Source organism: Mustela lutreola, chromosome 9 (assembly GCF_030435805.1).
Source record: "Mustela lutreola isolate mMusLut2 chromosome 9, mMusLut2.pri, whole genome shotgun sequence".
In the NCBI taxonomy this organism is placed as follows: domain Eukaryota; kingdom Metazoa; phylum Chordata; class Mammalia; order Carnivora; family Mustelidae; genus Mustela; species Mustela lutreola.
Genome location: NC_081298.1, coordinates 95,568,181 through 95,578,916, shown reverse-complemented (window position 1 = coordinate 95,578,916; position 10,736 = coordinate 95,568,181). Strand labels below are relative to the sequence as shown.

General features: G+C 44.2%; 1 protein-coding gene across 1 annotated transcript; it reads right to left on the bottom strand.

Annotated features, from left to right (window-relative positions):
* Nucleotides 1–1,425: 1,425 nt before the first annotated feature.
* C9H2orf78 (chromosome 9 C2orf78 homolog) lies at nucleotides 1,426–10,443 on the bottom strand. The gene is made up of 3 exons (XM_059188072.1): nucleotides 8,879–10,443; nucleotides 4,684–5,445; nucleotides 1,426–3,729 (listed from the first exon to the last, which is right to left on the bottom strand). Exons 1-3 carry the CDS (start codon nucleotides 8,976–8,978, stop codon nucleotides 1,811–1,813), a joined length of 2,781 nt encoding a protein of 926 aa, XP_059044055.1. The 5' UTR covers nucleotides 8,979–10,443; the 3' UTR covers nucleotides 1,426–1,810.
* Nucleotides 10,444–10,736: the final 293 nt, after the last annotated feature.

The following is a 10,736-nucleotide window of genomic DNA, read 5'->3' as shown; positions in this document are numbered from 1 at the left end:
AATCCTCCCCTCCTCCACGCCATTCCCTTTAAGGCTCCTCCCCTCTCCTCCTCTCCCCACTCTCTTCTCCCCTGCCCCATCTCTACTCCCCTCCCCTCCCTTCCCCTCTCCTCTCCTCCCCTCCCCTCTCCTCCCTTCCCCTCCCTTCCTTTCCCCTCCCCTCCCCACCCCTCCCTTCCCCTCCCTCCTGATGCCCCACCTGGTCCCAAGGAGCACAGCTAGACCCTTGGCGCATGCGTGCTGCCCTGGTAGGCACGCTACGAGCGCTCAAACACCCGCTGTTCTTACCTAGAGGGGAGGGACCCCTCCAGCGGATTTTTCTCGTGAGCTTCGGTTGGACATGTTTAGAGAAGACGGCACGCGCCAGGGTCAATGGAGGACGACCTAGCAGGCCCCTCAAGTTAAGATTTAGGTCCCTCCAGAAGTTTGATCTCGACGACCAGTAACCTCTGGACGCTGTGCTCTAAAAGCCGGGTTGGCCACCTACGGGCGCTCGCAAATACTGAAGGCTTTAGAGCCCTGTAGGCCTCAAATGGAAGCCTTGTTCTCCGCCTGCAGCGTGATAGCCCATTGCTGAATCTCCCTAGTCAAGTGGCCCCGCGGGACTAGCCTTGCATGTTGTCGTGCACGTTCATTGGAGCGGGGCATTCGCAGGCCTGGTGCACAGGTGTTTAGGAAACGGTGATTTTTATCCCAGGCCCAGTTCTGGAGGGCCCTCCTGCTGCTGCAGGTCACTTGGCTAGGCTCCTGTTACCAGCTGCCCCCAGGATAGATGTGAGCCCTTGCCATCCATCTGGTAGATTCCCCTATGATTCCTACTCCCCTTTACCCAACCATAGCCCTAAATGGATAAGGCAACCCAAACCTTCTGGAGGGATGTCCCGAGTCTCTTGTTTTCAAAAATCCCTATCTAGTGGACATGGGATGTAGGACCAATCTCCATGAAAAGCTTTATATGTTTCCTAGTAAAGCAAGACTCCTCTGTCATCTTCAAGTCTACTCAAAATGTCTTCTTTTAAGCCTCACCTCAGACCCTGATTCTGCCATTTCCCCCACTCCTGCTTTTTATGAACTCATAAAATCTCTCTTCCCGTTGGCCTTCCTAGGCCTAGATCAAGTTCCTTCTTCTAATTTTCTTCTTACATTTTTCTCTGTTCTCCCATCCAACTTCCCATTCTTTCTCATGCAGCCTTTGATCCCCACCCACACCAAAAAAAGACCACAGTTAACAGCATCTCAGAACTCAAAAGGCTTCTTTATTTCTAATCTACTAATTCTATTTATGATGTTTTATTGTCTTAAAATATATGCAAATAAATAGAGAAACTTATACCTATCTATCTATATAGGAATGAACAGTGGGTACCCAGAGTGGTACAAACAATCTTAGCATCTCTTATATCTATCTATCTATATAGGCATGAACAGCGGGTACCCAGAGTGGTACAAACAACCTTAGCATCTCTTATATCTATCTATCTATATAGGCATTAACAGCGGGTACTCAGAGTGGTACAAACAATCTTAGCATCTCTTATACCTATCTATCTATGTATGTATGAACAGCGGGTACCCAGAGTGGTACAAACAATCTTAGCATCTCTTATACCTATCTATCTATATAGGCATGAACAGCGGGTACCCAGAGTGGTACAAACAATCTTAGCATCTCTTATACCTATCTATCTATATATGTATGAACAGCGGGTACCCAGAGAGATACAAACAATCTTAGCATCTCTTATATCTATCTATCTATATAGGCATGAACAGTGGGTACCCAGAGTGGTACAAACAATCTTAGCATCTCTTATATTGCATAGCCATAGTATCGAGAAATATCCATCTCCTTTTCCCTCTCGATGAAATATTGCACTTTCCCCACAGAGGTGTATTTGGCAGCATTCTCACGCTCTTGCTGAGCCTGCCTCTTCATGGCCTCCCTCTCTGGCCTCTGCTCTTTTGTGATGGGCTTTGACATGACTGGCTCAGGAACATTGGGTTTCCTCCACGGAATTGGTTGAAAGCTGAAGTCTTGGAGTAGATATTGGCTTTGAGCTTTGGGTGGCGACTTGGGCTTGGTCACAGCAATGGCGACAGGCTCCCGCTGGAAAGAAGTGCATGATGATGTTTTGTAGGGTGCAGGCCTCGAGGCAGCAGACTGCGGGACACTAGGCCGGGTCGGGTTGGTCAAGCCTGGGCGGGTGGGATTGGTTGAAATTGGCCGAGCTGGTCTGGCAGGACCTGTCAAGGAGGCAGGAGTCGGCCGGGATGAATTGACTGCAACAGGCCGAGCTGAGCTAGTAGAACCAGGCCGGGCAGGGTAAGGCACGGCAGACCGATGTGACGCCAGAGACTGTGGCCTCCGAGGAACAGGTCGAGCTTGAGGCTTCTCATAGGTTGGAAAAGGCAAAGGCACCAACTTGACCTTCCCAGGAGGTGGAAGCTCATACTGGGATGGAGATGGACACTCATTGTCAGCACCTCTGTCTAGTTTCTGGACTTTGACTTGTTTTTTCTCAGGACCTTTGCCCTCACGTGGTGTATCAAGCCATGGTTTGATAGCTGGGGGTCGCTGGGCATTTTTTGAGTTGCCGGAGCTTACCAGGGCCCGGGAGGAAGGCAGCCCGGTTTTCTTATCACTCTTCTTCCCCAGAGCATGAAAAACCTGCACAGACTCCAACATGTGCATGCCTAGGCAACTTCGAGGCTTCTTAAAGCTCTCTTGGATAAGCTCGGGTTGATTTTTCTTCCGCTTCCCCTTGGGAATGGTTGGCTTCTCTTCTGCCTTGACTTTGTTTCCAGACTGCTTACTCTCTTCTGCTTTCTTGGGATTGTTTTCTCTGGTCCTTTTGGTCTTTTCCTGCCCATGGCTCTTTGTTTTGCTGGTCCTGCTGGATGCTGCTTTCTGAGACTTGCTGTTGGAATGCTTGGCCCTGTTCACAGGAGCCCTGTCACCGTCTGCAACATTGCAAATAATCACTTCTTCCCCTAACAGGCACTCTGGGTTCTTTGCCTGGATTTTGGTCTTGGGAGCATCGTTGATCGGCTCGGTGGCTTTGTGTTTGTTCTTCCTGACGTGATCAGAGGGAGCCTTTATGACACTTGGCTTCTCTTGCACCTGTTTCAACTTGTTGACTCTGGTATCTTTGGCTTTCATAACCTTGGGACCTTTGGCTTCATCAAGGTCTTTCAAGGAATTAAAGAGCTGGGGAAGATGAATGTCCTCCACCAGTGTAGCAATGTCTGCAAAACCACTGCTAGATTCGATCCCATTTTCAAGGGTCACTTGGTCTTCAAGACCCAGGGCATTTTTTCCCAGATCGGTGTTTTCAGAAACAGGCTTCTCCTCCTGGCCCAGGGGATCGATGCAGGCCAGGAGCTGGTGAATATCAGGAATTTCTAAAGGAAGTAGGGGAGGATCTTGGTTTTCTATTGGGATCTGATAGACATCCAGAGGCTTTGAAAGCTTGGTTTTAATATCATCCAAATTCTTATTCTCTGTTTGTTCCTGGCTTGGAGCTGGAGGCAATGCCAGGACATTATTGGAACTCTGGACTGGAGCTATCATTGAGATGTCTCCAAGCTCAGGTGGTGGGTTACTTTCAAGGATCTGGATATTTCTGCTACTGCGGGACTTGGAGAATTCTGGAGTTTGTGGCAGACAATATGTCTGACTTGGAGGTTGTAATCCCAGGGAAGCCTCCATCCCCAGGGAAGTCTCCATCACTACAAAGGAATCAAGGAAAAAGTCATTCCCTGGTAAGTGAGATGCTCCCCCCCTAGACACTAACACAGGAATTATGCACCTTCCAGCAATGGGCAGGGCAGTTCTACCAGCCTTTCTTAAGAATCAAGGACAGCAGGGTATGCTAGGAGATACAGGAGGTGACTTCTAGTTCTTACAGGTGATCATTTGGTGTCATTGGTTCTTGGTTTTCTTTGTATTTTATAGGGTTGTTATAAGTCAAATACGTAAAGTGGTTTTTATATTATGAAATTTTCAACAAAGCCTAGCCTTCTCATATAGAGTCACTTTAAGTTTCTCCCCTTTCCCTAGAGAATAAGAATGCTTCACACTGTGAACTGGGAGAGGGAATGGAGCTCTTCCTGATAAAATACACAAGCAAGGGTAAATTCTTAGCCTGCTTGCTCTGGACAGGATCTCGGAAGGTGAGGTCTCAAATCCTGGTGTGAATTGAGGAAGTGAGGAAAAGTTGGCTAAGGAAAAAAGAAAGAAAGAAAGAAGGAAAGAAAGAAAGAAAGAAAGAAAGAAAGAAAGAAAGAAAGAAAGAAAGAAAGAAAGAAAGATAGATGGCTCCATCCTAACAAGAGTTCCAAGACACTTTGCAAAGGCACTGAAGCAATAGCTCAAGGAAGGGAACTCATTACCGTGGGACAGTATGGGGAGGCTGATTGGCTAGGGCAGTGACATGTGTGGCAGCCCTCACTATGCTCTTGGGATTCCTGCACCTGCGGCTTAGCTGGCCGTCACAGTGTGCCACTCCATGCAGGCTTCTGAAACAGAGCCTGAAGGTGGAAAGCACCAAGTGAGGGTCGTGGTTATTTCTGTCTCAGGACTTAAGTTCTGCCAATCTGTGGACTCGCTAGCTCTCAGCTGCAGGTTTCACCCTTTTTTTGAACGCTGACCTTGTTTCTCTCCCTCTCGCTGCCTCTACTCACCTTGTAAACTTGTTTCTGTGATGGGCTGAGCAGACACAGAGTAGTAAATTCCAGAGGTGGAAGCTGGTGGTATGACATTTGCGGGCTGAACCTCCTTGAGGACCATTACCATTTCCGGTTGAGGGACAGAGGCCCTACTCCCCGCATAGGACACTGAGCCATAGGACTGCAAGCAGGGGCCAAATTCTCCAGAAAGTAGAGGTCCCAGTGTGCCTTGATTATAGTAATATACCTGCCTGCCTTCCTGGTAGGGAAGTGCTAGGCCATGTCCTTGATTTGGCATCTGAGATGGTGTTCCCTGAACAAGGCTGGCAGAAAGCGATGGGTACAGAGAGACCATGCTACTGGCCTCTGAAGTTTTATCATACGAAGCTGCCAGAGACATGGAAGACATAGCTGCGTCCTGGTCAATGACAGTGACAGTTAAGTCTCTGAGTGAAGAGGACTTCTTTTCAGTACTTCCTGTGACATCCCACTCGAAAACCCCCGGATAGGAAGCAGCTGCTGTGGAAAGCTGGCTCTGGCCAGTAACCCCAGACAACACAGTTGTGCTGGAATGTTGGTAAAGGTAGGCACTCCCCATGAGTGGCTGGAAGGAGGCACCAGAAACTGATGGCAGCAGCCATGCCGAACTGACTGCCGGAGCAGAGACCCGGGAGAAGTTGCAGACGTTTCCTGTCAGGGAAGCTGCATTGGTTACCACGGGGAGGGAGAGCTGAAGAGAGTTTGGAGGTCCCAGTAAAGATCGATTTGGGAAATTTTCTGTAGGGAACAAGAAGGTGATGAAAAATCAGGGGGATGGATCAATTCTATGCTTGAGGAACAGCATTATCTTAAAGTTTTTGCTACCAGGAAGCCTCTGATACCAACCCTTGCTGAGATATCAAAAGGCAACCCGTGGAGGATGGTGGTTCTGTTCTCTTGTCTAGTCACGGCCCAGGCTCCCAGCTAGGGCCCCCGCATGCAGACCCAGGCAGTGTGCTTCACGCATAGTTCTGCAGGCAAAAAGCAGCCTTCTCCCTGCCCTAGCTTTGCGGGGGCCTGCCCCCACAGCCACTCGCATCCCACTTCCCAGAATGAAGCCTTTCAGCCCTCCCGACGGCTCAGAGAGCCTCTGGTCTCCTGTTCTCATTCTCTGAGGGAAAAAGCTGAGGCTCAGAGAGGTCACTTAGACTTGTTTGAGGTCTCCCCCGACTTTAGGTCTCATTACCAGGTTACAGAGCCTAAGGATGCTGACTTCTTGCCAGGATTCTGCCCGAGCCCCATACCGCCAGAAACCAGGAGAAATGAACGCATATAGACCTTTTCTCCCCACATTAGAGAACAGTACAGCTATGACCATTGTAACTTCAGTGTCTCATTGGGCTTGTGCACTTCTCATGCTCTTACCCAGAGTTCACGTACAGCTCAGTCCAGCTGGTAAATATAAAGCATCCCTCTTGGTGTGCCTGGTGGGCTCAGTCAGAAGGGTATGACTCTTGATCTCATGGTTGTGAGTTTGATCCCCATGGTGGTTATAGAGACTACTTGAAAATAAAATCTTTTTTTTAAAAGGAAGAAGGGTCATTTTTACCCTTTAAAACCCGGTTTTTGATTCTACCTCAAAATGACTACCTGAGAGTACGTTTCTCAGGAAGTGCTTTTTGAAAGAAAAAAGTTATTTAAACTCTCTCTGAGCTTCAAATTACTCATCTATAAAGTGGTTATAATAATAATAACAATAATAATGGAAATAATTCTTGCATGAATGTGAATGAAAGTGGTACATTAAACTTTTTATATTTCTGTGAAGGAAGATATAATATGTTCTGAAAAGACAGAAAAATCATGAAAAACATGTATTACAGAACTAAGAATATATAGATATTACCGAAAACTGGGCGATGTAGTGAGCATAATAAGTTCACTAATAAATGAAGTTCTGTATCATGCATGCAATATAGTTGAAGTGAATATTGCTACCCTGTTTTGCCAGAACACAACCCACAACAGAAAGTGATTTTGAATGAGTTCCTAGCCAGTGCATACAGAGAAGATAGATCAGTAAAAATTGCCTTACAAGCAGCAAATGCCATGAATGTGAATGTAAATGTAGCCACAATTTTTACAAATATTTCAATAAAATCTGGTACAGAGCAGAGAGGGAAATAATAACTGTAAAGGAATTCCATTATTGTGTTAATTCACATTTTTTTCTGAATATTACCCAGCAAGTAACAGGTACTACATCTAGTAGAAATACATATTTCAACTTTATTCTTCCTCTGAAACTAATAATATACTCTCTGTTAATTAAATGAATTTAAGTTAAAAAATTAAATAAAATCAGAAGAAAATAATAAAAAGAGAAATATATATTTCAATATAATCATATAACAAAAAAGAACACTTAACCTGTACCCCTGGAGCTAATAATACATCATATGTCAATAAAAATTAAAAAGAAACACTTAAAAAGCATCATTAGGTTTTTATACTCATCCAAAAATATATTTTAATCATCTTCAACGTCTAGGAAAATGTCACCCTCAAAGCCTAAACAAGCCATCATCACTAAACTCAAATTTAAAAAATTTTAATGTAGGAAAACCAGAGAACTCTACAAAATTGTTTTAGATAAATGTGGAATTAGAGATGTGGGGCTTGACTTTCTTTTTCTTTTTCTTTTCTTGTTAGATTGCTCACTAAGATCTAAAAACAGATGTGTGCCCTCTGTGTTGGGAAGAAAATAACTGTAGAGATGAAAAGCAGCCTTATGATTCAATCTAGGAGATGCCAATTTTTCAACAAACTTAGTCTGATTTTTAATAGGCAAAACATCCACAAAGCTTAAAAATCAAAATGAAATAAAACCGAAAATTCTGTTTCTTCCAGCCCCCTTAGATAGCCACTTTTAAACTAAATTATATTTCTAAAATGCTTTACATTTTAAACTGTTAAGTGCCATCTGTGTTCAGGGAGGAATGAACAAAACCCAGACTACTGAGTATGACTTTTTCGTAAGCTACTTTTCCTAGTAATGCCCTATTCTGGCCATCCTTTCTTGCCTGGTCTATTAGTGGAAGTGCTTGCTAAAGTCAGTTTAGTTTGGCTCTGCTCAAAGCAGATTTCAGTTTACTGCTTTCTGCTTTAATTTAAAATCTTTGGTTCTCTCCAACATTCCATCCTAAACTACCTCTTTTTTTCCTTAAGAGCTCCTCTGTGCTCTTCCCTTTCATTTTTTTTTAAGATTTATTTTTTTATTCTGGAGAGAGAGGGAGAGAGAGAAAGAAGAAGACTTCCCACTGAATGTGCAGGGAGCCTGATGCAGGGCTCCATCTCGGGAGATCATGGCCGAGGCCAAGGCAGATGCTCAACTGCTCAACTGCTTAACTGAATGAGCCACCCAGGTGCCCTGCTTCCCCTTCATTCTCATATTTTCTCCTCCCCCTTGGTTCCTGTTGGCGTGGGCTGAGGGAAACAATCCTGAACTTCCTTACCTTCGAAGACGTGCCTCCCTAGAGCCCACTCTTCTCCCTCCTCTTTCCCTGTTTTCTCTTTTTGCCCACGCTAGGTAGAAAACTCATGTGACTCTTTCTGAACAGCACTAAATTTAAAATACGACAGTTGAAGTATTAGTGGAGGGAACATTTCAGATGAGACTTCTTGGTAAACCGTTAGGTTCCTACATAACCTAGGTTTCCTCTCTATCTGTTGAAACACTCTCAAGAAGTCTCTGATTTCATTTTCTCCATGGGTGCCCACGACTCTAACTTTCTGAACAGCACTAAATTTAAAAGACGACAGTTGAAGTATTAGTGGAGGGAACATTTCAGATGAGACTTCTTGGTAAACAGTTAGGTTCCTACATAACCTAGGTTTCCTCTCTATCTGTTGAAACACTCTCAAGAAGTCTCTGATTTTATTTTCTCCGTGGGTGCCCTTCAAGACTCACAATTAGAAAAGAAAGGGACCAGAGAGAACAACCAATCTAACATCCTAACATAACAGATGAGAAAAAAACATTTTGTGATTCAATGACTCGTCCAAAGTCACACAGCTAGTAAATGCCAAAGTCAAAACTGAAATGAGTTCTCCAGATTTTTAGTTCAGTACTTTATTTCCCCCATTATTCTATGTTACTTTGAACCTACAACTAAATTTAGAGACAAAAAAAAAAATCCAATGAAAAACTTTAAAAAGTTTCTTTCCTTACCAGACATGTTCAGAGAAGAAGAAGAAACATCCACTGAAGAAACAAGGGATGAGGAGCTGATCCTGGAGGATGTCGGAGCAGCTGAAGCCAAAGAGCGCATGTGTCCAGTATGAAGGCGACTGGTTACTGGTCACTGGTTACTGGTCACTGGTCACTGGTCACTTGCGATGATCCAAATTTATTTACAGACAACTCCATGGAAACCCCCAGATTCTACCAGGTGGTGGTAGGTTTGGTGGGAGAATGATGTCACAAAGTAGGCAGTTTAAAGGTCTGAGGGAACCAATGGGGAGGTCTGATTCCCAGTAGCAAGACGGGATTGGGTAGAAGGGGTTGTAGGAGAGCTAAGACAACACCTAAGTGGTACCTAACCCATAAGACAGGTGTGATAGCCCCACTTTCCCCAGGCTCTTATGTTCAGGAAATCATCTCAGCGTTTCTTAGAGATGTTCATTAATATAACCAGCAAATAGTTATTTATATTCTATGTATCATATTTTATTTTGTGTGTTCTACATTTATAATTATCCAGTTAATTAACATCTTTAGAGACAAAGGAAAGGCACATCTAGGTTGAACAATTACAGGTGTTCTCAAATAATATTAATTGATCTGATTAGTGAACTTACTGCAGCTTTTAAGGAGCAAAGAAGGGATTAAAAAGCTCTTTTGGTAACTTGATTAAAGAATAGGCTGAAGTTTGTTGAGTGCACCTTGTAGGGAATGATGTGGTGCAGGCTCTTCTCTTTCAGTTTCTTCTCCTTGGATTCTGGCTTTCTTGGACCAGGCTGGCCTGGGCCAGATTGGACTTAGATCTCTCTTCTCTCCTTCATCATAGGCATTGTTTCTGGGACAAGCCTTGACCTTGCATTATTACACTTGTGGATGTTACTTCCAGTCAACTTCCAGCAGCAAGGGTCTTCTTTTCGGTGCCTGACACTTCCCAAAATGAATTCTGCCAGTTAGAAGCAAACAGCAGAGAGCTGGAGGATACAGCTGATTGCAGACCTTTCCTTTTCCAGCATTTGGTTGCAATTCTTTTGCCCATAATTTGTTACTTCTGGCCCTTGGGGTCACACGGGCATGCTGCCATACTGTTCTTTTATAGGTAAGAGGCATTGGTGGCATTCGGGATACTTTTCCTTTTTCCTTCTCACTTAAGTGTATCCAGTGTGGCAGTTACTGTAGCCTCCGCCCCCCCTTGCAAACAGCCACTGTAGAATCTTGGGCCTCTAGGATTCTCTGCCTGCCATCTTTGGGTGCAAGATCAGGCAAAATGAAGAGGAGAATAGTTAGAGAAAGAAGAGGACATTCAATGAGAATAGGGAACATGCAGAGTGAAAAAGTACAGGAAGAAAGAGATTTGTGTGGATTTTTTGCTTCTGTGAGAAATAAACTGACAGTGGGGTGCCTGGGTGGCTCAGTTGGTTAAGCATCTGCCTTCGGGTCAGGTCATGATGCTGGGGTCCTGGGATGGAGTCCTGTGTCCCTGTATCAGATTCCTTGCTCAGCCGGGAGCCTGCTTCTCCCTCTGTCTGCCACTCCCCCTGCTTGTGCACTCCCTCTCTCTCTGACAAATAAATGCCAAAAAAAAAAAAAAAAAAGTCAGTTGACACATTTTGGCCTCATTTTGTATTAACAAAACATACAATTATATACACATTCATATGCATATAAATGTAAATATATATTAGTGTAACATTGATATAACAATGATAATAATTCATATATAACATTGGTTATAACTTATATAATAATATATTTTAGCATTTAATATCTTATAGTCATTATTTATTCATGCAGCTAGATAGCACAGCAACTGCCATGAACTCCATATACTAAAGAAGTAATCTTAAAT